The sequence below is a fragment of the Oreochromis niloticus genome, linkage group LG16, assembly GCF_001858045.2.
Source record: "Oreochromis niloticus isolate F11D_XX linkage group LG16, O_niloticus_UMD_NMBU, whole genome shotgun sequence".
NCBI classification, from domain to species: domain Eukaryota; kingdom Metazoa; phylum Chordata; class Actinopteri; order Cichliformes; family Cichlidae; genus Oreochromis; species Oreochromis niloticus.
Window position 1 is genome coordinate 1,833,026 of NC_031987.2, and position 27,809 is coordinate 1,860,834.

Here is a 27,809-nt window from a genome sequence, read left to right on the forward strand (position 1 = left end):
GCTCTTAAAGTCCAAAATCTGAAATGTTCTAATAAAACAAAGCAATGCAAACATCACAGAAAAAGCCTCTGCTCAATAGTCTCTCCCTCCTCGTGTGGCCAACCGTTACTATGAGGACTGGATATCAGTGACTCTTTTAATTAACCTGATGTGAGAAGCTCCTGTATCTGTGTCTCAGACACTTTGTCCTCTTGCTAAGCGGTGGCAGTGGCTCAAGCTTACAGAGTGAAAGTAATTGAGCTGAATAAGCCTAATGCCCCACGCAGTTATTTTAATGAGAAGTGGCATGGGGCCCTCAGCGGGTGTTCTGCTTAAATCCCAGTGTCCATTGTGCGGACTTCAATCTCGTGGCCCGCGCGAACCTCGGCCATTACACAACAGCACACCATTGTATCATTACGCCCGCTGCATTCATCTAAAAGCCATTGGTGATATTCCCATTATCGCTAACATGCATTAATTTCTGTTAAGCAAACAGGTCATCAAGTGCTGACAGAAAAAGAAAAACGCTGCTAAGGATAAAAAATAACCAGCATCATCTTAGCAGTGATAATGAGCCACTCAAGCAACATGCAATGACTCATCTTCAAAACAGAGAAAGGTTGCTGTTGAACTGCAGCTTGATGACTTAAATGGATCATCGAGAGAGAACTCGGCACGGCGAAAAGAGAAAGAAAGAAGTTAATAAAGGGTTGGAGAAGGAGGAGGTAGAGCAATGTTTGCCAGGGTGCTACGAGGCGCTGCGTGGCACACAGTCAGCACCGGAGGTCCGCGGTACCTTCAGGTCGCTCCCGTTGAGACGCATTCGGTTGATCTTTCGACCACTCGGCCTGGTTGAGTCCACCCAGTAGATAAATTCTTTCTTGTAATCAAAATCCAGATGGATGATGTTGTAGAGGCCCTGAGAATCACAAACGCAGGACAGGTATGTAAAGTCACTTCAGTTTAAATAAAACAGGTCGAGTCCCCGTGTGGGTGTCACCTCGGTGTGCCTCACATTACAGTAAGTTAGTTCATTATTACATACATCAGTTACATAGTAACATAGTGCCTCTATATATCACTTATTCATTTCCTCGGCACGCTGGAACCAAATCCAAGAGACTGATGCTCGATTTCTCCAGTATCTCTGTGCGATGTGATTCTGACTGTGATATCGATTTGGATGTTCCCATAGGTTCCAGTACTTTCAACCACACAAAGCATTGGATAAGTGAGTCGAGACCAAGTTGCAGTCTATCAAAACAGAAGACGGAAGTGCTCTGCTGCTCTGTCACGCTCACAGGACCCCTCTGTCAGTCACACAGAGCTGCTCTCCAAACAAGTGCCCCCACCCTGCTGTCTCACACTGTGGGTGCTGAGAAAAGATGTCAGACAATCTGACAGGAGAAACGAGACATCTTCATCAGATCATCAATACCCTCACAGACAGGTGCCAAAGCGTCCTGGGGGAACCTTTCTCACTCTAAACACCAGCTATAGAGATGAAACCTGCACGCCCCTTTATCAGCGCTTCCACCACCGCTGCATTTTCCATTCGTTTCCCTGCAGACGCTGCAGGATCCAGCACTCGTGACAGATTCTTTGAAAATGAAATAAAAATAACTGACTGATTCATTCTTTCATTCTGTTCCATAATTGTTGATGAATTTGAGGGAAAAGATAATTGAAAGCTAATGTACAACATGACTGTATAAAACTCAGATTTTCTTTTTGTTTTTATTTCAGTCAGATTAGATTTTTATGTGAATCTGCTTAAAACTCGTCTGAGCAAAATTATGTTGCATCAGTTTTGCAGCAAATCAAGTATACTTTCATGGTAATGTATACTTGATTTTCACAGAGCTCAGAGGTGTAGTGGGTGCTAACCACAGACTGTTGTTTTGGTTTATGAGCTTAAATTGTTTTATGTGTGTATTGTATACGAGTGCAGACTTGCATATAGTTAAACATGTATGGATTATATAATGTTGAATTCTCAATATTGATTTGTAAATAATGGAATTTGAAATAAGGGGGAAATAATCCTGCTGCTTTTTAAGCATAATCATTGTGTAGACACGGAGATATTCAGGAGAACTTTTCTTACTTCAGATATATTTAGATTTTCAAAATAAAAATTAGTCTGATTACTTATGAAATAATGTTAAGTTTGGGGTTATTATTAGTCAGTCAGTCTGACACAAATGAACATGACGCCACAGGGGAAGCAAAACTAAACACACTGAACATGCAAACACAAGACTTTCAAAATAAAACAGGAAACATCAAAATAAAACAGGAAACATGGAGAGACGTAAACTGGATCAAGAGTAAAGCTAACCATGAACAGGAGCATGAAGAACCTTAAACTTGACGAGACTTGAAGTGATGCAAACACACAAACTGACACTGAGCAGAGGGAGACAGAGGACTGAAATACACAGGAGGGTGATGAGGGAAGTGGAAACACAGCTGACACAAGACACACAGAGAGGAGAGACACAAGGGGAACCTACACAGACAAGGAGACGCAGGAGAAACATCACTAGACTAAAACTCAACTTAGATGAACTAACACTAAACCCAGAAATCAACATTATCTTTTAAGTAATCAAAAATACAAAACAACTAAAAATGCTCGCTCTCTCTCTCTCTGCAGACACATCTCTTCAGCCAAGCACAAAAACGGGAAGAGCTGTAAATATCTAAGTGTAAATATAATTTATTAGTGTTGTTTTACTTCTGCTGTTTAGATTTTAAGTCAGCGGTCATCAGCGGGTGTAACCTCCAATACAAAAGCAGTTCTGGCAGTTTGCTGGTCGGAGCATTCAGGTGTTAACACAACGTCAGAGAGGAAAGACATCAGTAATGATCTTAGGTTACAAGGTCATTTCCAATCAGTATGAAGATGAAGTTCATCATCCTGCAGTGAGAAAGATTATTCACGAGGTAGATCCAGTGGTGGATTCCCAGCAAATTCATCCCAAGTTCAGAGTGTTTAACGTTTAGAGAAACCACAAAAGCTCCACGTCAGACTCTACGGGGCTCAAACATGATGTTACCTGTTCGTGTCAGTACAGTTTGAAAAAGACTGAAGACGTATGGACAAAGAGTCCTCTCTCTTAAAAGAACACGACAACCTGGCTTTGGTTTATAAGGAAGTTTGGCTATAGCGCACAGGTTGGTGAAACACATCATATTAACACAAACACCTGGACAACTCGGAGCTATTTATTTGACCATGAGCTTCTCCGTATGCCAAAATACTCTACAGCCAAATCTGTCCAACAAAGCTTGGACTGAACTGGCTGATGCAGCAGGACAATGATCCCAAACACACCATCGAACCAGAACCAAAGTGTAGTAATGGCACAAAGTCATCAGCCTAATTGAAACGGAGGAATTTTATAAATGGTAATAAGACAAATGCTCAATTCTGATCTTTACAATATTTTAGTAAAAAGAGAAGATTTTAAGAGATAAACTGCTTTTTTTGTATTTTCGTTTAATTATGTCGTTTAAATGTTTTACAAATGATCATATTTCACACGACACAGATGTAAAAAGTAATAATAAAAACCATTTTTATAATATCCGGGTACGTGAGGGTGTGGTGAGGTGAAATGAGGTCAGCTGCTGATAACAGGCTGTGATTAAAGTGAGCTGTGGCTAATGAGAACAGCAGTGCAATCAGCAGAAGACACCGAGTCAAGAGGTTAATACGAGTGTGAGAGCAGACCCTAGGACGCCTGTGGGGTGATTTACAGTAAATCACAGTTAACCATTTGCGATGCTCAACAGTCAGATTCAAGCTCCGCCCGAAGCAGCAGAGATGAGACCGCAGCATGATTGAAATAGCGTTTCCTCCGGGTCCCCTGGGCGATTTCTCTCATCGCCAATCAGAACTGCCAACTGTCCTCTCCCTTTATGGGGGTTGGAAAATCAAGGTGGACAACAAATATCGTACATAAATAGAGAAAATAGGTCAGAGAGGTTTGTGCTTCATGTGTCGGTTTGATGATAAAGGCCAGAGAATAGTTTCACCTCTGCACAAACTCAATCTGTTTCAGGTGACACAAAAATGTTCAGAATAAATCATCAGACAGTGTGTTGATGCACATATTTATATGTTACTATCTTAGTGTCATTGCAACTGTAGAACATTACATGGCAGCAAGCAGTTATTTAATTCTTATAATGTAAAATAATGCATGATGGGGCAACCTCATTACAGGGTCATCAGGGTGCAGCACAAAATAATTTCTATTGTATTACGACTGACTTCCCTCTGTAAAGGTATATATCTGCCAGTCTCAGTACAACAGGGTTAGGGGACAGTCGAAATCAAGCACAAAAAAGAACAGGATGATTATCTGTAGCCTGCCTCTAATATCTAATGATGGAGAACATAATCCTCTATCCAAGAATGACATGCACGTATCACTTACCTGTTTCAGGATGGTGTAATTTGAGCCATCCACACTCAATTTGCGGATCTCGTGGTGGTCTGCCATAATGAGAAAGGGCTCTTCAGCTAAAATGAGGAACAGGCATCATTAGAGGGCTTCTGCACGCTGAGAAAACCTGAGAAACCTTTAAAAAGTCAGACTCACCTGACAGAGCTTTGCACGTGTTAGGATTACGCTCCAAGGCTTCGTAGCCATCCACACACAGGCATTTGTAGGAGCCGTACGTGTTTATGCAGCGCTGGCTGCAAGGAAGTGTCGTGGAGCACTCGTCAACATCCACACAAGTCCTGCCATCGTCCTTCAGATAGAAACCAGGCCAGCATTTACACTGATCACAAAAGCAGAAAACAGAGTTTTGATCATGAGTGCAGGAAACAAAAAGCCTCAGTCGAGCAGGCGCGACGCTTCCTCTGCTGCAGTCAGAATCAGACAAATTATTAACATTTTAAGTTGTGTCAGTGAGACAGCTTTGTTATTAAAGCAACATGTGCTGCTTTCAAAGCAATTTTAGAGCAGCTAGCAGTAACAAACCATATATCTCTGGCCCTCAGTGTAATGCAGGTCAGCAAAAAGCTCCCAAACCAAGCACCAAACATAGGAGTTGGCATCTAAGCCATGATTTAGACGTACTGTTCCTTGGCTTAAAAACTCCATTGCACTCCAGTGACCGAGGACCCCAAAAAATAACTGAAAGTGCTTGAATCAGCTGCTCTGGAGCCGCTGCAAATCCCTTTCTTATCCAAAGTTATAACCTTGAGGGCCTTTCTGCTGATCTTCTTGTTCAGGCCACAAATGGATGAGCTAAGGGTCCGCATCGACGTGCTCGACGTGCTCTCTGTGCAGCTCTGCCCCTGCTGCGATGACGAGGAGATGCTTCCTGTGCTTTCAGCCTCTTTGTAAACCACCATCACGAGGAAGAGCAGGAGAAGAAAATTCAGAGAGGAAGCGATAAAGCTGCCGCAGAACGACAACGGGGAAAGGCACCAAAACACTCCGGGGGTGTGGCCTTGAACTTTGACCCCGGCACCATTGCCAGGTACCGTAGAATCGCAGAGCGCAGTGAGGGAGCAGGTGTTGGCATATCATTAAGCTCACCTTACAGTTTTCAAGGTTATTCAAAAAGTGAGAGGCAGCGTGTGCTGTACATACTCCCACCCATCTTTATCTGTGCAATGAAGCGCAAAGTTAGCCTTGATTTATTATCAGCCATTAATCATTCACGTCCACTACTGCTAATATAAGCTCCATATTTCACCTGCTACTGAATTGGAATTTATGCAAGTGCTTAAAATGTAGGTCACAGTGTTTGACACCTTATAGCGTGACTCATGGTTCCAGACGCAGTCGGACTCTGTGCTCGTCTCCTTCACCAAACCCTGAGACTCATTTTCAGGCTGTTTTGCATGACTTGTAAATTGATTTTGGTTTACTGTTCTTCATCATCGATGATGCCCACTGGACACTTACCTTATAGCCTACAGGAAGGTCCTGGCAGTCCTGCGTACACCCACTGACTCTGCGGTTCAAGCATTCGTTCACATTGCAGTTCCTCTCGTCCGATCGGTCCCCGCAGTCATCTTTGCCATCGCAAAGGTTCCCCTGGGAAATGCAGCGTCCGTTGGAACACATGAAGAACGAGCCATTGCACAAGCTTCCTGAAAAGAGCAAGACATGGGTGTGAAGGCAGAGCGCCCTGCAATTCCTCAGTGAAGGCGAGGGATGACTTGAAGCTGACAGTGGATCCTGGGAGATTAATCCCTTTAAGTAAATCTGTCCGGGTTGCAGCGCTGTTTTTGTTTGCAGCATATATACGCACCAGCTTCCTGGGTGATTGGTGCTGCTGATGACACTGACGAGAGATTCCAGCTGAGAGCCAAACAGCAGTCTTACCTGCAGCCAGACATTTAAGGTTCAGAGGCAGTTCGTCAGAGTGGTCGGGACAGTCCGCGTAGCCGTCGCACTCCCACTGAGAGCTGAGAAGACAGCGCCCGTCCCCACAGCGAAATTCCTCTGATCCACAGGAACGATAGACTGAAGAAAGAGAAAGACAGCCGCTCTCTTACCAGGCTGCAGTTGGCAGCGACATCGTTTTAGATTAGGGCGCATCTTTAGCTGAATTCAAATCAGTTCTGTCAAATCAAGCTGCAAAAGATTTCCACGACTATGGTTCATAATGTCATTAGCATGGTGATCTGGAGGCGTAATGGCATTCAGCTGCATTGGCCAACATTTCTACATTAAATGCACACGTTTCATCAGCTGGTAATCATAAACCACAGCTGCCACAGAGAGCCCCCTCTATGCGAGACAAACAGTCAAAGCTGCAGTAAAGCTAATAAAAAGAGAACGTCGTGCACGTGATCCTTCTGTTTGAAACCAGCCCAACATACAAGGGCAGGAGTTTGGATCTGATTCACAGGCCGACCCCGACTTTCACGGGGAAAATCCTCTGCTCACTAACTTTGGGCACTTTTTTAAACTTCCTGCTACTTTACATTAATACGACGGTCACTCAGACACCTTGCTGAAATACAGTAAGTGGTTTGGTGATGATAAGAATTGCAGTGTAGTTACAAGTATCAGATCAACACACAATAACTGCTGCATTAGAAAAATTCTATTCAATTTTATTTATGTAGCACCAAATTACACCGAGAGTCACCTCAAGTTGCTTCATCCTGGAAAGACCCTGCAGTAATCTTACAGTTTGATCTGGCCCCGCCCCTCCCTGAGCCTGGGTCTGTCGGAGGTTTCTTCCTGTTAAAAGGGAGTTTTTCCTTCCCACTGTCGCCAAAGTGCTTGCTCATAGGGGGTCATATGATTGTTGGGTTTTCTCTGTATGTATTATTGTAGAGTCGACCTTACAGTATAAAGCGCCTTGAGGCTGTTGTTGTGATTTGATGCTGTATAAATAAAACTGAATTGAATCTGTTAATATTTAATCTTCTACATTATTCATATAACACATTTAATCTATAAAATACTGTTATGGAACTTGCCTGGTGCAGCTTTCAGCACATTTGATAGTGAATATAAGAAAAATGAAAAACAAGATAAATCTACTTGCCACATTCCACCGACTCATCAGATCCATCTCCACAGTCGTTATCGTGGTCACAGACGAATCGCTGGGGGATGCATGCTTTGTTGCGGCAGCGAAACGAGCTGTCATCGCATGTGTTGTTGGGTGCTGACGCATTAAAAGAAATTAGTTCAATTGCTAATCTGTGGATAAACACTCTAAAACCAAACATGCAGCACTCTGAGAAGATGACATCACGTCCGGGGCTAATCAAATGTCCGAATGAAAAAAGAGCCATGCAGGTAAAACAGGCTGAAACTGAACAATCCTAATCTATTAACCACAGCTTCACATGTTTGCTTCTGAAAATAAATATAACGCAGAGATTAGGAGTGGGCGTTTGGCTGGTGGGTTCTTTAATCTGCCGTGGGACAAAACAAGTTGCAACAAAATGACAGTGTGCAAACACGCGTCGACTTGAAGCTTAGTTCTTTGAAATAATTGCAGCAGGTTTTGAAGAATTTACCACAGCCAGCAGCGGAAAGTTCGTCACTCCCATCAGGACAGTCTCTCTCCCCGTCACACAGCCAGCGTTTTGGAACACAGGCATAAGACCCGGGGCAGCTGAACAGCCCCGGAGCACATGTCACCGTGCCTGAGAGCGAAACACAGAAAAGAATCCAGTGGATCCAATCAGAAGCAGACGTCTTTGGTTTAGTTTGGATGTTACCTTGGAAACGCTTTCAACTGATACTCAGTTATGACCCCAGTAAACTCGACCCTTCGCTGTGCAGAAACAACATTGTGACTGTGCTTTGGTGTATAAATGAAGCACGTCAGCAATGAGGCAAAGGTAAATACAGTCGTTCAATTAGCCATGTATAGCTAAATGCAGATCTTGCTTTGGACAGTAATTGTAAGTGAGGAACCTGTGGACCGTTTCTTCCTTGACACTCCATTACAACCAAATTATACAACCGGTGCTCACAGCAATTCCTGTCTCTTTATTGCGGTAGTATTCGTTTCATTTTATTGTAAAATTCATTACATACACATCTCATTTGCCCATTGAAATAGTTATGTCTCCGGGGCCTCAGTGATGAAGAATCTATTTGCCTCAGTGCTCGCTCGAATTATCAGAAACGCCCGCAGTCTCATTTGTTGCCTCATTAAGATTGTTTCATTTCTCTACATTCATTTCCAGCTCGGCTACAGGAGCACGTGAAGCCACGGCGCTGTAATGCGATACGGCGAATGTGACCTTTTATAGCAACATCAGACTTTGCACGACAGCTGAAAGGGCACTAACCACAGATCTGCACGCTCTCATCCAGGCCGTCCTCACAGTCGTTCTCCCCGTCGCACAGCCACTGCTTGGCAATGCACTTGTTCTTGGAGCAGGCGAACTGGTTCCACAAGCAGGACGAGTCTGCAGAGGGCAGTGGACGAGGAACTTCAGTGCCATAAATCACACAAAGTGAGGAGGAAACAACAACAAATGTGCCATAGCCTACAGAGGGAGCAGAGCATTTTTAATCAAAACTCAAAAAGTGGGCTGACTCCTACTTGCCCCTTGGCTTGCTTGTTTTTCTCTTTAGCTTTTCTGCTCAGTAGCACACACACACACACACACATAGCTGCCACACCACCCATTGTAAACAGCACTTTTCCCCATTTCTGCTTTCAAAGGAATGATGGATTGTAGTTACAGGGCAATAAAATCAAATAAAAATCACTTGAATATTGATTCAAATCATTTTTGCTCTTCGTGAAACGATACTGGGGTGGGACCGGAAACCAAGGATGCATTCTGCTGATTACTGTGTGCAGTTATTGTGCAGAAGGAAGAATTTGTGTCACTGAGCCACCTTGTTTCCCTGGCGAGATGTTCTGTGGTCTCATTCTCTCTGATGTCAGGCCCAGCAACGTCTGCCAGAGCTTTGATAAGATACGGGGAGGAGGATACGGGATGTGTGCACCAGGTCAGACCGCAGCACGAGCAAATATGGATCCGACCGAGGGTGGGGGGTGTCTCACGCTGGGCTGCTTTCCTTTCTGTCAGACTTTGCACTAACTTTATGTGTTCTGATACTACGATGGAAGATAAGGACGAGATAAACATTAAAAGCTAAATCTGGAAACCGCGATTATCCAGACTTTCCGTGTGCAATACCAAATTTGCACTTCAAATGCAAACAGCTGCTTCCTGTGTATGACAAAATAGCAGGTCTACAGCACGATAAACGTATCAAAGACAGTCTTTCATGTCTCGTTCTCAATAGTGTTTTGCACAGTGGAAAAGTGCACTGTGAATCGAGAAGTGACAAACGAGTGTTTGGTCTAATCAGCTGTGGAATTTCAAATTTCTGAAATGTAACAACGTTTTCCTCAAAGCACATTCCCGATGCAGTTAGATTATCAGTGGATGGGGCTTTTTATATGATAATTAACTCAGAGGGATGGGAATATTGTCTATTTGTCCAGGAAAAGCTATTCAGAACTTCTCAAAGAATTATGGCGTAATTCATATCAGCTCTGACAGAAGCACATTTGGAGCACGGGGACGTTATCGTTTCACACAAATCCACATTTCCAGTTAAAGGAATGGAAATGGTGTTCGTGTGTTATGCATCTGCTACAACGTTCGCAGGCAATTTACAAAATAAATCAGATAACTCAAAAATGCATTGCATTTGAAAATTGCACTGAACTCCTTCTATTGTTTGTAGCTGAGGTCCTCGGTAATTATACAGGAAGAAAGGCCAGATTTGTGTTATCGCAGAGAAATGCTTTCAAAGCCATGCACTGAAGTCCTCTGCTCGCATTGTATTTGTCTTTGTCTTAATTATGTAAGCTGCTGCCGAGCTGCTCATTTAAAAATAAATCGCTAGCAGCTCTCTGAGGCTGTGCATGTCTCTGAATGACACGTGGATGCTAAATGCTAACTGTGCACCTACGTTTGACATCATGATCTCAGTTTAGCATATTAGCATGCTAACATGAAGCTGTTTGGTTCTGCAAAGGTCATGTGTCACAGAAAGCAAACATTTGACAGTTCCTGCACCAAAATGAAATATTCATCAGTGTTTGTGGAGTGATTACAAAGATCAAGGAATCATAAAAGTCACAGGATGTCTTTCATCAATCGCAGAAACAGGTGAATTAGATGCTAATGCTCAACGATGTGATGCTGGTGCTCTGATGTGCAGAGCTGGAGTAACTGCAGAGGATGCAGCTGATCAGCTGCTGAAGCTAGGATAGGAAGAGAGGTGACGATGAGTGAGCAGCAGGTGGCTTCACGCTGAGAAAGAGTCCTCAGATGTGATGTTTGATTTGAGAGTGCTGATGGAGACGTTTAGAGGAGGTCCGGAGCTTCACTGTGATGATTGGCTGAGGTGTGCAGTAGGAACAGAGGTGGGAGTAATGAACTACAAATACTTCAGTAGAATTTTCTGTACTTTACTCGAGTATTTAAAATCTACTGAAGGTCACGTTAGAAATGATTGAGAGTTGTGATTCTTTTGCCCACTCTGGGCCTCACCTGCTGACTCCCACTGTGACCGACCCCACTGTGACCGACCCCACTGTGGAGGGAAAGACACCCTCTAACATGTAGGAATAGGAAACAGATATTTTTTTAAATTCACTGCACGTGTCCTACACGGCAGATTAATCTGAGTACAATCATCATACATGATTCCAAACATTGTTTACAAATAAATAACTGCAAAGTGGGGTGTGTGTAATTATTCAGCCCCCTGAGTCAATACTTTGTAGAACCACCTTTTGCTGCAGTTCCAGCTGCCAGTCTTTTAGGGTATGTCTCTACCAGCTTTGCACATCTACAGACTGATTCTTGCCCATTCTTCTTTGCAAAACAGCTCCAGCTCAGTCAGATTAGATGGACAGCGTTTGTGAACAGCAGTTTTCAGATCTTGCCACAGATTCTGGATTGGATTTAGATCTGGACTTTGACTGGGCCATTCTAACACATGGATATGTTTTGTTTTAAACAGTTCCATTGTTGCCCTGGCTTTATGTTTAGGGTCGTTGTCCTGCTGGAAGGTGAACCTCCGCCCCAGTCTCAAGTCTTTTGCAGACTCTAAGAGGTTTTCTTCCAAGATTGCCCTGTATTTGGCTCCATCCATCTTCCCATCAACTCTGACCAGCTTCCCTGTCCCTGCTGAAGAGAAGCACCCCCAGAGCATGATGCTGCCACCACCATATTTGACAGTGGGGATGGTGTGTTCAGAGTGATGTGCAGTGTTAGTTTTCCGCCACACATAGCGTTTTGCATTTTGGTCTCATCTGACCAGAGCACCTTCTTCCACATGTTTGCTGTGTCCCCCACATGGCTTGTGGCAAACTGCAAACGGGACTTCTTATGGTTTTCTGTTAACAATGGCTTTCTTCTTGCCACTCTTCCATAAAGGCCAACTTTGTGCAGTGCACGACTAATAGTTGTCCTATGGACAGATTCCCCCACCTGAGCTGTAGATCTCTGCAGCTCGTCCAGAGTCACCATGGGCCTCTTGGCTGCATTTCTGATCAGCGCTCTCCTTGTTCGGCCTGTGAGTTTAGGTGGACGGCCTTGTCTTGGTAGGTTTACAGTTGTGCCATACTCCTTCCATTTCTGAATGATGGCTTGAACAGTGCTCCGTGGGATGTTCAAGGCTTGGGAAATCTGTTTGTAGCCTAAGCCTGCTTTAAATTTCTCAATAACTTTATCCCTGACCTGTCTGGTGTGTTCTTTGGACTTCATGGTGTTGTTGCTCCCAATATTCTCTTAGACAACCTCTGAGGCCGTCACAGAGCAGCTGTATTTGTACTGACATTAGATTACACACAGGTGCACTCTATTTAGTCATTAGCACTCATCAGGCAATGTCTATGGGCACCTGACTGCACTCAGACCAAAGGGGGCTGAATAATTACGCACACCCCACTTTGCAGTTATTTATTTGTAAAAAATGTTTGGAATCATGTATGATTTTCGTTCCACTTCTCACGTGTACACCACTTTGTATTGGTCTTTCATGGGGAATTCCAATAACATTGATTCATGTTTGTGGCTGTAATGTGACAAAATGTGGAAAAGTTCAATACTTTTGCAAGCCACTGTATATCACAAGGTTCAGTTACCTTTGCACCTTTGAGCCTGTACTCTTTCACCTTTACTTGAGTAAAGAAGTTTTTCAGTACTTCAGCGTTTACTGGAGTATTTTTTAACACTAGTATCTGTACTTCAGACAGGCTGTACTTTTGCCACCTCTGAGTAGGCGTGACAGGTGGGTACAAGGTGGGGCTTGGATTACAGTATGAGTGCCTTCTTGTTTGCAGTGATGATGAAGAGGCGGAGTCTCTCATGTTTACAGGTGACACTGTGATTTTTAGAGCAGGTGGAGGAGAGCCTGGAGAGGTGGAGGTATCCCCTGGAGAGGAGAGCAATGAGATGGATGAGAGGGAGACGGGAGGAGAACATGTAAGGAGCCTGGAGGTGGAGGTGATCAGGCTGACATGGTGAGGGAGAGAGGATGAAGATGGAGCTGCCAAGCAAGAGGAAAAGAGGGGGTTTGTGGAGATGCAGAGGGTTGGTGCGACAGAGGAGGATGCTGGGAGGAGAAGTAGCAGAGCTGTGAGTGTGCCGGTGTGGGCACGGCAGAGTGAAAGTGCTCGTTTACCTCACAGAGAAGGCCGAGCTGAGCACAGCCGACTGCTCAACGACTCCTTACACAGGCCATGCAGTCTGAGACAATGCAATGAACTGACAACCCCAATCAAGTCAGCAAGAGCTTCCACCCTGCATGCGTGTGCGTATAACTTCATCAGGTCCAATTACTGCGTGTGTGCGTGACGGCTGCCCGCACTAAAGCACCCGGCTCGTTTTTCCCTGACGTCAGAAGCACTGACATGTGAACGGACGTGTGTACAAGCTGCTCATTTTGTGGGCAAATTACGTTAATCCATACCACGACTTAATTACGGTCCTCCTGTTTAATTGGAGAGATCTCGAGTTTGCATTAAGTTCTGAACACATTAGCATGCACGAAAGCAGAAGAATAAATGCTCTGGCAGCCTCTGGTGAGGGAAGCAGAGGAGTGGCATTGTACTGTGTAATCCTTTCATATGTCACCGCTTTCCAGTGAACCCATATTTCCATCTTCAGTGTAACCGCTTCAGTGAGTGATGGCTCATTAATTAATTGTTACACTGGAAGGGCTGTATATTATAATTCAAAGAGAGCAGGGAAAATGGTGTGTCTACCAGCGCCTCGCTCGGAATTCAGGGTCAGAATTAGACTTTCAAACAAGCAGCAACACCCACTTGAGAAATCTCAAACGCACAATCAGGCTAAGCAAAACAAAGTGAGAAGGAATTGCCTCATGGCACCATAAACAATCATCTCTTGTCTTTCTGCCTCCTATTTATATATTTACCGTGATATTTGTTGCAGGCCTGGATCTATTTAAATGACAAAAACATTACAACAAATAGCTTCTAGTTAATAGAAAATAAATATCCTTGCAAGCGCTGACAGTGTTGTGTGCTGGAATAAAATACCTCATCTATTATTTCAGTTTATTCTGGGGAAGCTCTTCTGAGAGGGCGAAGATTTGTTGGCCTACCGCACTGGAATTCATCTGCTCCGTCTTCACAGTCCTTTTGGCCGTCGCACAGCCACACGCTGGAAATGCAGTTCCCGCTTGGGCACGCAAAGTGTCCCTCCTCACACTTCTGCCCATGGGAAACTGGCACAAACAACAAAACCAAGTCAGTGCGCTGGGCTTTAGCAGCGATTGAGATCATTATCTTTCCTAAGCTCTCTCTGGAGCTCTCATTCCTCTGTCATAATCGTCTCTGAAAACGAGATCTGTCTTAAGTCTTTTCTAATTGAGGCCGACTTCCTTGATCTGCCGGCGAATGAAGAGGCAAAATGTGTGTCTTTGTGCGTGCCTGTGCTCACCCTGGCAGTTGGTCTCGTCAGCATAGTCGCCGCAATCATTGGCGCCATCGCAGATCCACGAGGGGTGGATGCACAGCGAGGTGGAGTTGCAGCTGATGAAATCTTTTTCTTTCACTCCCAGCTTGTAAAAGTGAGAGCAGTTGGTGTGGTCTGAATACAAAACGCAGAAGAGCAGCCTCGTCACAATGCCACTGATCTGTGTGTGTGTGTGTGTGTGTGTGTGTTTGTTTGTGTGTGTGTGTGTGTGTGTTTGTGTGTGTGTGTGTGTTTGTGTGTGTGTGTGTGTGTGTGTTTGTGTGTGTGTGTTTGTGTGTGTGTGTGTGTGTGTGTGTGTGTGTGTGTGTTTGTTTGTGTGTGTGTGTGTGTGTTTGTGTGTGTGTGTGTGTGTGTGTGTTTGTGTGTGTGTGTGTGTGTGTGTGTGTGTGTGTTTGTGTGTGTGTGTTTGTGTGTGTGTGTGTGTGTGTGTTTGTGTGTGTGTGTGTGTGTGTGTGTGTGTGTGTGTGTGTTTGTGTGTGTGTGTGTGTGTGTGTGTGTGTGTGTGTGTGTTTGTGTGTGTGTGTGTGTGTGTGTGTGTGTGTTGTGTTTGTGTGTGTGTGTGTGTGTGTTTGTGTTGTGTGTGTGTGTGTGTGTTTGTGTGTGTGTGTGTGTGTGTGTGTGTGTGTGTGTGTGTGTGTGTGTGTGTGTGTGTGTGTGTGTGTGTGTGTGTGTGTGTGTTGTGTGTTTGTGTTTGTGTGTGTGTGTTTGTGTGTGTGTGTGTGTGTGTGTTTGTGTTTGTGTGTGTGTGTGTATGTTTGTGTGTGTGTGTGTGTGTGTGTTTGTGTTTGTGTGTGTGTGTGTTTGTGTGTGTGTGTGTGTGTGTGTGTGTGTGTGTGTGTGTGTGTGTGTGTTTTAACTGCGATGGAGGACTTACTGCAGTTTTTTTCGTCCGAGGCGTCGGCGCAGTCAATGACCTGGTTGCACCACGCTGAGCTGGGCACACAGGTCCCGTCTTTGCACGACGATTCTGATGAGCCGCACGTGACATCTACGGTAGAAGATTAGCATTTCAAAGAGATACGAGAACAAAAGCAGCACTCGCAGACAGTTACGCATGCAGCTCGCAACAATACCAGGGACAAAAATGAGCTCCACAGGATTTCAACATCTGTGCAGGTGGAGTGTGCTAGCAGCTACCTGAATGCCATGACCTTGTGTGTGCTTTAGTTTTCTTCATTTCCTTTGTTCATTTCATTTTTCTGCATTTATCAATCTGTCATTTTCTCATATTTTGATTACAATATTTACAGTGATGTAAAAAAGTTTTTCTTTCATGTCCCATTAAAAGAAAATGCTGATGAAGGTACAACATCTAGTCAGGTAAACTCAGGTCCACGTTCATTATAAAGCTGCTACCGTCTCCTCAGGCAGCTTGATACAAACACCTCAGTATGTTTCTGCCTTTAAACTAAATACTAACATTAAATAAAATCACTGCGCTCTGTTGGAATAAAGAAAACACTGTACAGGCTCCCAGAATCAGTTTTTGGGGTAAGATTCTTTGAATTTGAGCACTCGCTATGATCTCGTGGCTCATTAGAGAGCAAAGGCTCAGCACAGCATGTGGTCCAGCGTGCCACACTGATAGAAGCAGTAGTGTGACTGGGTTCTGCCTTCATGGAGAGGATGGATAGCCCAGCGGATCACAGGGCTGTAACTTACTGCTACACGATGCTTCGTCGGAGTTATCCCCGCAGTCATCGATCCCGTCACAGAAGCGGCTAGTGGCCACGCACCGCTGGTTGTAGCAGGGCCGAAAACCCTTCCGGCAGCTCCGGTTGTCTAAACAAATAGAATTGCATGTATATGTCAAACCCCAGTATGGTGACATTTGTGAATCATCAGGCTTCTATAAGAACTCCAGACCAAGCTAACGTGCTTTTTGATGCTCTTACCGCAGTACTGCATCTTCTCATCTGATTTATCTTTGCAGTGGGCAATTCCATCACAGGTCAGCTGGAAGTCGATGCATTCTCCATTCCCACACTCATATTCAGTGTAGATGTTGCAGGAGGAATTCTCTGCTGCAAAGGAAGAATGTGAGTGTGGAAATATTATTGCACAAACTGTGTTCCAGCATGGAGCGAAACACACATTTGGGTCAGTATGAAAATGCTGCATTCAACAATATACTTTCAGTCGGCCGGCTGCGAATGGTTGAGAATATTATGATGCTGCACTGATGGTCGATTTGGTGTACAGCGCCATAACATGAAATGCCAACATTTGTAGTGATTTTCTCCAGGCATGAATTAAAATTCCAGCAACTTTCACAGACTTTGATCAGCCGTCCTCTGAACTGCTACTTGCAGCTTTGCAAGTCAAAAATGCTAAACTTCCTCCTAATGAGTCAAACTGGAGTGTGAGTAAGAAGCCTGCCATCGTCTGCCATGACGATCCTCCAGCTCCCAGTCACTTGCCACGTTCAGACTGGCCAAACTTTCCTCGTTTGAACAGCTCCACCCACCATATGGTCTACCATCACTGCATTTCATATTCACGCAGCAATGTCACATTAGACGTGAAACACTGCTGCCATGTTGCCTCACACTCGTGACTCGACATCATATATGGAAAACAACCTGCTCCTCTCGACTTTTCTTATACTGTGCATACAAATACTGTGCATGGCAGCATGCAGTAGCTCATACTCAACCACAGCCGTTTGACTGTGTGTAGTTATGCAGCAAGGACTGAGTTCAAAAATGGCAAAGTTTATATAAAGAGACGGGCAGAGGCCGGGTTACACTGAGCTCGTAAATGTAAGCAAAGTAATCCTGATTAAAGCTGAAGCTTTCCGTGACTTACACACACATCTGTTGTCGTCTAAAAGCACACGCTCTCCACGGCAAGTGCAATTGACCCTCCCGTACGGGGTCAGCAGGCAAAGGTCGCCGCAGCCTCCGTTCATGTGTCTGCATGGGGACAGCTGACCTTCAATAAGAATCAAACAGAAGCAAGTCCAGCCTTTAGAAGCAGTCACATGAAAACCTTTCATTTCATTACACACTGATGTTTTTTTAAATACAATCCTAAAGTTGAGTAACTTACCTTCAGCAGACTTAGCATTAACATCATCAACAACATGACTTATTTCAAAACGACTTCCAGAACAGCTTCTTTCCCCTGTACAGTCCAAATATAACGCCCAGCATCTCTGTGTGTTTGTTTCTTTGTCCTCCAATGATCAGAAGTCGAGCAACTAAAAATGCTACATCGACACATCGTCTGAATCTACATCATTATCTATACCAGATATTATCATCAGGTTGCTTAGCAGCTGCCTGGCTGACAGCATTTATGCAGCATTTCAGCATTACCCATAACATCTTATAAAGGCATGCATTTTTTATCTAATGACAATAGGGCTGTGCGATATGACCAAAATCTCATATCCCGATATAAGAATTCTATCGTCCAATAACGATATAAATCACAAAAATTTAACATTTTCTGTAAATTCTGTGAATCTCGGGCAGCTCGACTTGCGGGAAGTGTTTCCAGCTGCGCGTCATGTAGCTGAAGTCCAGTGTTTTAACAGATGCATGAAACGATACATTTTTAGACATAGGTTGTAACAGCCGCCGTTTTCTTTGTGAGTATTTATTACACAGCGTGCTGCGGGGAAAAGCCTGTTCTAACGTTTGAGTCTAAGGTTTATTTTTTAGCACCTGGCGGCTCTTTTTTACTTCTCATCCGTAAATAATCTGCTCTTTCACGTGATTCAGTTTATTTTGAAAAGTCTCAACAGGATCTTGAGCTTTATTGTGAAAGGTTTATGTGGAACATAAACAAGCGGACACGAGGTGGTTTTACCGTCGTTGTTGCTAACGACAACATAAAAACAGGCGCTTGTCCGTCTGTAGTGTGGCTATATTAAATATAAGAGAAAGAGAGAACTTTAGGAAATTAATATAGCCACTACAGTGACCATCAAAATAATGAAAAAATATTGCCGTAAACAGTTTATTTTGCGACACCACGAAACAAACGATAGCGTAAAATGAAACGATAGACGTTTTTATATCGTCATCCGATATATATCGTTATATCGAACAGCCCTAAATGACAACAACATTTATGTTATATCAGAAAACTTCAACTTTGTATGACTTTGCATATTATGACACATCATCTGGTTGCCTGGCAACTACCTAGCAATGGGATAAAAGTACCTTTTTTGTCTTTATGCAAGTACAACAACTTATCAAAGCGTCCAATTATTTGGTATCTAATTTATATAAACAAAAAGTTAATTATTCATGACATATTATAACCTCATTGTGTTGAGCAGCAACCATTTTACATAATTACAACATAATTACAACATGTTGTTCACAGGATTTTGTCCAAAATAAGACTGAAAATGTTACTTTGTGAGTCTGAGGTCCTGGCACTGAATATTCCAGAGTTAACTGTTAGTGTAATTATAACAAAGTGGAGGCGACTGGGAACGACAGCAGCTTAGACTGGCCTGCACAGAGTCCTGACCTCAACCTGACAGGACACCTTTGGGATGAATCAGAGTGGAGACGTGGCCTTCTCGTCCAACATCAGGGTCTGAGCTCACAAATGTGCTTCTTAATTGTTAAAGAATTCCCATAAACACTCCTAAACCTTATGGAAAGCCTTCCCAGAAGAACTGAAGCTGCTATAGCAGCAAAGGTTCCTAATAAATCATATTAAACTCTGTGGATTGAGGATGGGATGTCAGTACAGTGTGTGTGCGTGATGGACATCCTGCTGTGAGCACGTCAATATTTAATGTTGATAACACTCATCTGTTGTGTAACTTCGCTAAAATAAACGTAATTATTTATAAAGAGGATTTAGGGTTATGATGAAGCTGTGAAGACAAAAAAGTATAAAGTGAGTTTTAAATTCCTCAAATTTCAGCCTAAATCTGGAAAAATCTGACATCGAAGTCCAGCCAGTGGGACACACTCACACCCACATCCCTCTGCCCTACTTGGAAATTAAACTTTATATGACACGTAAGAGACTCCCTTTATAACAAAAGTCACTTTTTATATTAATTACCTCTGAGGCTTAAGTTTCTAGCTGCTCTAAATAAGACCACTTTCATTTATCAGCCCTGGTGTTTTTCTACATTAAATTAAGATTCACTTTTACATATATGTTTTTTTTGTTGGCTATCTTCTATATACACATCTGGGTAGAACATATGTGAAATACATATGTGTAACTGTTAATTATTGATGTATTTTGGTCTAAATGTTATTGAAGTGAAACAAACATCAGTGTGGGAAGAAACTGCATCGAGAACTAAAGAAACAGACTTGAACACGGACGAGCTCTGACCACATTTACCACCCGCACACGCGTCTCACACGCGTCTTTCAGTCAATGATCCAAAACAACATTAATGTGTCTAATATCCAGCCAAAAACACACCACGGCTCGTGCAAACACACAACACACAAATATTTGCAGAAACGACTCTGCATACAGTGGCTATGAAATTCGCCGTATCCCAGATGTTCAAACACTCACAGTTGTTGGTATCCTTGGCCACAGCGATAATTCCCATTGGCTGGTGGGGAATATCTGCTCTAAGCACTTTGGTGTCGCCGCCTGTGTACTTGTTTGATCGCAGCACAGACCTGCGGGCCCAGTCTGACCAGTAGATGAAGTCTGCATAGATGGCGAGCCCGTAGAAGTTTCCAGGTCCTGATTTAATTATGACCTAAATGCAGGTAAAGAAAACACGGCTGTTAGATCAGAGAGATCAGTGACATCACTTTGAGCACAACCTTGGGAACAAACGTGGAAAACAACATTTCCACGCATTAATCAACAGATCACCCCTGCAGCCCACTTGACTGCTTAACCCAGATGTTGGGGGAGTAAATGACAGCGCCACTGGCAGATCCATCGGACGACACCCTCGGGGACTCTCCAGGCTCGTGGAGGGCCGAGGGGTGCGGGTGGTCGTGGTGGGGAAGCAGATCGGGGACTCCAGCAGCTCTGTAGTCTCAGACATTAGCAGGACAGGCTTGTAAGTGACATCACATTAGCCCTCTGCCATAGTGGGATTAATAGGACAGGTGTTGATTAAAGCAGCGCAGCGTGCGGAAGCAACAACTGGCCATCAGGCAAGTGAGAGACAGAGAGAAAGAGGGGGAACCGCCAGATGGGTCGGGTAGAACATATTGACAGGAAATTAGATTTGGGAGTCGTTCGGTTTACGGCCAGAAACGCATTAGTTTTGTGCCGAACTCATGAAAATTGAAAATATTTCATAGCGTCTTATCAGATTCTCTTCATTCAACAATATTCAAATATAACGCTTTAATTGTCACGTCAACTCCTAACTGATTACTTTAATAAGCCTCTGATTTACGAACGCTGCTGATGCTGAAGTAAAACGACACAAACTACTTGCAGACTGCTGTCCATGGACGTTCCCGCTCTCAGTGGTTAAAGGGCATCTTTGTTTATTTCAGCTAAACATGCTGACATATCCCCTCATGGTGTACGCCGCTGCCCTTTGTGAAGCGTTGCCTCCGTTAATGACGGAGTCCCCACTCTCAAAATGGCACAGAGCACAAAGCTCTGCAACTGATCTGCCAGCATGTGATGGTACTGCTGCAGTAAAGAGAGGACTAGTCGTACCCTCAAGGATACTCGACTGCCATCAAAGTTTGCATGCATGTGAGTCACAACAAAACTGGCGCTTTGCAGTGTTTCACACTAGTTCTGGGACCTATGCTGTTTTTATTCTGTGAATCCACAGAGATTTGTTTTACTGTTGATTTAAACACTGGTGCAAAAAAATGGATCTTTTGTTTATTAATTTTCCTTTGAAATAGTCGGTTTCATGTGTGGAAATGATGCTGTCTTCCATAACAACAGTCTGGATAAGTGCTGAAGTCGACAGTCAGCTATCTTTGTTTAATTTACACTTTTTAATTGGAATGGAGTATCTGCTCCCAGAGCAGTATCACTGCAAAGCCTTCATTAGCAGGAGCACACTGCAGCAGGGCCAGGTGGGGTCCCACAGGTGAACACTTTCTGAGCCTAGTGACCTGGCTCATCAAACATATGGGTGACTAATTGAGATAGGCTAAAGTGCTGAGCAGCAGAGGTCACATTAAGGCGAACCTTAAACCCACAGCCAAAAGCGCTGTCTTATACTGTAACCCTCTGCACACCTCGGACAGGGCTGGTTTTCTCCAGCTTCTGTTATATGCATGAAATTTTTATGGACACAACGTGAACTCTTCTCACAGACTTTTATTTACTCTGGCTAAGAACGACTTTATGGAAGCCATCTGTACCATCGGAGACGAGTGAAAAGCAAAGATAAAGTATCGTGTCCCAGAAGTTCGGCTGGAATCTGAGAGCTTCATTTCAGAACTTTAGGAACTTTTCATCCATGAATCCTTCCCTACACAAACTTCCAGGTGCAATATTTCAAGCACAGCTGTGTCTGCTGTATCTGTGGTTACTCTTGGGATCGGACGAACACCACGGGGGGTATCAGAGACTGCGATAATTGCAGCCAATAACATTGATTCCTTTCACTCCCTTTAAGCACAGAGGCTCTAACCATCACCATGCACGGGCAGTTTTTGTTCTTCTGATGTTTATGCAGAGCATTAAAATTACAAATGCATGATTTCAAATATAGAGGTGATCGTGCTTTTTCTTACAAAAACAGTTTTATTTGTGATATCACAGATTATCAGTTCAACATCACTGAAGTGGCAAAAGATACAAACTGAACAGAGAACTGGTGTTGTTTTCCTTTATATCTTTAAACATCAGGATTTTGTAAAAATCGTTTTTTCGAGGCGGGCAGGAAACATTCTGTTTCATAAATGTGACTGTATGCATGATCCACACATGAATAAGTGTTCTCACCATCAGCCTTTTGTTTCTGGATGCATAAAAAGCCTACGTGATCACAGCTGAGTGCGACCTGTGCTGCAGATATGAAACTTCTCAGACTTTTGAAGAAGATGGAGCACATGGTCACTGAGCCCAGGTAACAGCTGTGGAAATGTGACAGGAGTGGACCGTCCTCAGGGTGAAATGAATGAAAGGATTAACTCAACTATATCTTTCATTAGTCTGTGTTTTCACTGCGTCAGTATCCAGAGTTCCTGTTGATTTGCAGAATAAACAGACGAATAATTAGACACTACGAAAAGCTCGATTTGTGCAGGAGGATGGAGACTTTGGCTACTTTGCCAGTGGCTCTGTCATAAATAATAGCAGCTTGAAAATGTGCAAATTCAGTCCTGTTAGAGAAGCAAATGGGAATGAAAGCAGCAGCCTTCATATGGCCATAAAGACACTCATTAAAGTGAAAACCTTTTGTCGAGTCTACCTGACTAATGTGGATGAGCTGGCAGTCACTCATTAATGTGAATGAAAAAACATCCACCAGTTTGTGTACAGAAGTTAGAAAGTCGTCTCTTCCCTGCATATGTGAAAATATGCACTCGCACGCCTGGGCTGACAGTATCAAGCCCCAGAGGTCTTTATTACTTTTAATTGGACTTTTTTGGGGGGCTGCATGATAAAAAAAAAATCTAAAATTAAAATACTAAATAATACCAAATACAAAAAAAATAAAAATACAGAAAAAGAATTAAAAAAAGACTAAAATATAATACAACAAAAGGGCATCAGGCCCTGCTGTTACATGCTGTATGACAGACGGGGAGGCATGCACTCACTCATTGCACTGAATGGCAGCGCGCAGCTGGACTGCATTGTACCACCCTGCAGTAGTGCAGCGGTGTCAGTGACACTCTTTTATGAAGCACCGTGTGAGTTACAGGGATTTGAAATGATGCCAGAATGAAATTTGATTAAAACAGTTGCTCATTTTTTGGACAACGATAAAAATATTATAATGAAAAATGAAATTAAGGGGGAGAGGCTGTATAAATAAGCACACCGTGCTCCACACAATGACACACAAGCAATACTCACTGTAAATGTAGAGTACAGTGAAAAAGCCTTGAGCCCCTAATTTCTTTATGTTTTACCCAGAAGTTTTTGTCATTTTTACAGTAATCTTGACAAAAGGCTTCATGAACGTCTTTCAGAGTTTTTCTTTGGCAGCTGCTTCACTCGTCCTTCGCTCCTCGTACCTGAACATTTTCAGAGGAATGCTTTTATTTTTCGTGTTCAGCCTTAAAACGGCCCTATGAACCTTTCAAGTGTAAAAACAGCATAAAAAGCACTTAACTAAATGAATGAACCAGTGTCATGGCGACACAGTTTCTCAAAAAAACAACTATTTATTACACATTACGCCTTCATTTTCTAAAAAGTAATGCAGTATTTACATAATTACTTGTTGTATCTAATTATCAGTTAATTATGTAAACCTGTGGCTACAGTCCCATACACCCTATCATAACACAGACAGCATCTTTCTTTACGTATGATCAAAAAACTGACAGCAAAATGAGCCCAAAGAGTCGCCACAGTGATTCTACTTGAGAAACATGGAGTCCACAGTAAGGCTGACCGCTCATCAGGCTCTGGCTGCTGGGCTCGGTTCAGCATGCACTCAGCTACAATGTCACTCTCAGTTCTTCACGAGCTCTGTGTTAGCATGCTGTCTGTGCAGACGCTTGCAGAGAGATCATATGGTGTTAGCAGGTCAGGTGTTCGATTTGGTCCTGGATGCATTTTGCACGCATCATCTTCTACTTTTGTGCAAAAGGGAACAATTAGAGCCTTTTTGATGGTTTTTTTTATTTTATTCTATCTGCAATGATCAGAATGATCATCTTTGAAATTTGGCTGAGTTATACCAAATTACACAAGAGCTGGACTGAAAGTCTGTGGCAGATTATACAGAGACAAATAAAGAGAAACGAGGGGCGGGTAAAGAATGGCACAGTACTGTATGTAAATGATACGTCTGTCTCATGAGAAACAAAGGTTTTGTGTGATTTACACAGCTGCTGAACCTTTACTTACTCTTTGAACCTGATCTTAGCCCTGACCATTTGAGTGTGTTGCTCAGTGGGATCATACTCACGTATCTGCTGGATCCATCATAGTCGCATCGTTCAATCTTGCCAAGGGTCCCATCTGAGAAGTAGAGCTTCTCTGCTTTGTGGTCAATGGTCAGTCCATTGGGCGTTAAGATGTCAGAACTGATGACGATCCTTATGTTTTTGCCAGTTAAGGTGGATCTCATGATGCTTGGCCTCTGCTCATTCCAGTTGGTCCAAAACATCAGGCTGAAAAATATGAAACAAAACCAAATGAAGCCTTTTAACAGCAGCAAGCAAACCTCAGTGTTCTCTTCCACAATTAAAAACAGCGGAGTAATTTCATCAGGGACTTCCTCCCTCTCCAAAAGATGCACTACTTCTCACACTAATTTAAAAATTCACACCAGCTCAGCAAGAACGATGAAACAAATGTGTCACCTGAAACTTCAGACGGCTTAGAAATAACAGCTTTTTATAGAAGGTGGTGTACAAGACTGTGCTGCAGAGGATCTGATGCTGTGCACAGACACACGTGCACAGGAGAAATCCTCTTTAGTAAATAGCTGGAGGTTTTATGCAGTCATGTCAGTCAATGATCAGCATCATGCCACAGCTGCCAAATCCTCATCAGCTTCTCCTTTTTGCTCTGAAGAGTGCAGCTCTGTTTCAATTAGATAAACTGGATTAGAAATTCTAAGATAAAGGTCATTTATTCATGCTCTGTGCAAATTAACAGTTATTTACAGGGAAGTAAATCAAAATAAATTACATATTGGTTTTTATAGGATTAGCTGTATGAGCCATGCAGCAAAATCACTACCAGTTAAAATGCTTTTAAATAGGAGAACACGTTTTTCTAACTCTGGCTTCTCTCTTCTTGCTGTAATGAAGTCATGGAAGTCCTCTCCAGTGCGATAATAAAGATTCAGGTCAGAAGTCACAACCAGGGGCTACTAATTAATCATCAGTGTTTGAATTCTAATTATCAGACAGTGATTCTAGAGTGGGATGGATACGGTGCCAAACTGCCAACCAAGGATAGTCTGAGGTCAAGAAATTAATTTAGTTGTATAAAGGAGAGAGCTGTACTCACTCTTTGCAGCTGTGTGCAGAAACATTTTTATATGCATCAAATACAGGTTTTAAACATAACTTACAGAGGAGGAGGAATATTTATACTTTCCTTTTTAGAAACAGAAGATGCACCTGAATCTTTTTAAAAGCTAAGAGTTAAATAAATAAGATTTCAGTCCTACTGCCGTATGCACAAAACTGAAGGCTAAACATGCTCAGCTGAATGTACAGAAAGATCTACATGCTGCAAAAACAGCAGCAATGAAGTGCAAGCATTCATAAATGTGTCCTACGATTCCCAGTTTCATCTTTAGGAAAATAAAAAACAAAAGGAAAACCAACAACTACAGCAGAGTGAAGCAGCACCACAGCAGTACCACAGTAGTACCACAGTAGTACCAGAGTAATACCGCAGTAATACCAGAGTAGTACCACAGCAGTACCACAGCAGTACCAGAGTAATACCGCAGTAGTACCACAGCAGTACCAGAGTAATACCACAGCAGTACCACAGCAGTACCAGAGTAATACCGCAGTAGTACCACAGCAGTACCAGAGTAATACCGCAGTAATACCAGAGTAGTACCACAGCAGTACCAGAGTAATACCACAGTAGTACCACAGCAGTACCAGAGTAATACCAGAGTAGTACCACAGCAGTACCACAGCAGTACCAGAGTAATACCGCAGTAATACCAGAGTAGTACCACAGCAGTACCACAGCAGTACCAGAGTAATACCGCAGTAGTACCACAGCAGTACCAGAGTAATACCACAGCAGTACCACAGCAGTACCAGAGTAATACCGCAGTAGTACCACAGCAGTACCAGAGTAATACCGCAGTAATACCAGAGTAGTACCACAGCAGTACCAGAGTAATACCACAGTAGTACCACAGCAGTACCAGAGTAATACCAGAGTAGTACCACAGTAGTACCACAGCAGTACCAGAGTAATACCGCAGTAATACCAGAGTAGTACCACAGCAGTACCAGAGTAATACCGCAGTAGTACCACAGCAGTACCAGAGTAATACCACAGCAGTACCACAGCAGTACCAGAGTAGTACCACAGCAGTACCAGAGTAATACCACAGCAGTACCACAGCAGTACCACAGTAATACCACAGCAGTACCACAGCAGTACCAGAGTAATACCACAGCAGTACCACAGCAGTACCAGAGTAATACCGCAGTAATACCAGAGTAGTACCACAGTAGTACCACAGCAGTACCACAGTAATACCACAGCAGTACCACAGCAGTACCAGAGTAATACCGCAGTAATACCACAGTAGTACCACAGCAGTACCAGAGTAATACCACAGCAGTACCAGAGTAATACCACAGCAGTACCACAGCAGTACCAGAGTAATACCGCAGTAATACCACAGTAGTACCACAGCAGTACCAGAGTAATACCACAGCAGTACCAGAGTAATACCGCAGTAATACCACAGTAGTACCATAGTAGTACCACAGCAGTACCAGAGTAATACCACAGCAGTACCACAGCAGTACCAGAGTAATACCGCAGTAATACCAGAGTAGTACCACAGTAGTACCACAGCAATACCACAGCAGTACCAGAGTAATACCGCAGTAATACCACAGTAGTACCACAGTAGTACCACAGCAGTACCACAGCAGCACCACAGCAGTACCACAGAGAGGCTAAAGCAGGGGCAGCACATCAGTGTTTTAGTGCAAAGATCCAAAAAGCGAGAGTTTGTGACAGCACGTCTTAACGGTGACCAGCAGACACTCTGTGGGTTTCAGACTCTGTTTTCGGCACATCTTGGCACCATGTCAAGAGTCACCTCCACGCATAGATTTATAGACACGAACGGGGGTCATAAAATTTGTCCTACAACTAATAGGATGCCAGTATATGGATTTTAAAACAGCAGTAATATGATCTAGTTAAAACTGGCAACAGCCTTCTGAATCAAGCGTAATTTATTTATAGACTTTCTGGAAAAACCTGAGAGCAATACATTATAGTTGTCAGCTGTACTTCTAATAAAAATGTGTAACAGGCAGCGCTGGACATAATGGAGCAACACAGTGCATGACTGTACCAACTCACTAACCACATAACAGTTACAATTATGTCATTACTTGCATTACAAAGGCTCTTCAATTATCTCCATGATGGATGGATTGAAGAAAATCATCAATAATTCTTTTCCTTTCACGCTAATCAGCTGACTTCAGCTCGTGGACGTGGAAAAGGGTTCAGCTGTACAGTGTTGTGGAAAAGTATCCCCCCT

General features: G+C 43.3%; 1 protein-coding gene across 7 annotated transcripts in view; it reads right to left on the reverse strand.

The window, feature by feature from the left end:
- lrp1bb (low density lipoprotein receptor-related protein 1Bb) overlaps positions 1-27,809 on the reverse strand; it is a 255,940-nt gene that overhangs the window by 43,561 nt on the left and 184,570 nt on the right. For all 7 annotated transcript variants that reach the window (XM_025903732.1, XM_025903731.1, XM_019353129.2 and 4 more), the window contains 16 exons: positions 24,504-24,708; positions 19,988-20,180; positions 17,282-17,407; positions 16,369-16,497; positions 16,136-16,255; positions 15,348-15,461; positions 14,438-14,587; positions 14,100-14,222; positions 8,783-8,902; positions 8,000-8,128; positions 7,519-7,641; positions 6,342-6,482; positions 5,919-6,106; positions 4,596-4,779; positions 4,431-4,516; positions 779-901 (listed from right to left, as the gene is read on the reverse strand). In XM_025903732.1, coding sequence (XP_025759517.1) covers positions 779-901; positions 4,431-4,516; positions 4,596-4,779; positions 5,919-6,106; positions 6,342-6,482; positions 7,519-7,641; positions 8,000-8,128; positions 8,783-8,902; positions 14,100-14,222; positions 14,438-14,587; positions 15,348-15,461; positions 16,136-16,255; positions 16,369-16,497; positions 17,282-17,407; positions 19,988-20,180; positions 24,504-24,708 — 2,254 coding nt within the window. The remainder of the gene's footprint in view (positions 1-778; positions 902-4,430; positions 4,517-4,595; positions 4,780-5,918; positions 6,107-6,341; positions 6,483-7,518; positions 7,642-7,999; positions 8,129-8,782; positions 8,903-14,099; positions 14,223-14,437; positions 14,588-15,347; positions 15,462-16,135; positions 16,256-16,368; positions 16,498-17,281; positions 17,408-19,987; positions 20,181-24,503; positions 24,709-27,809) is intronic.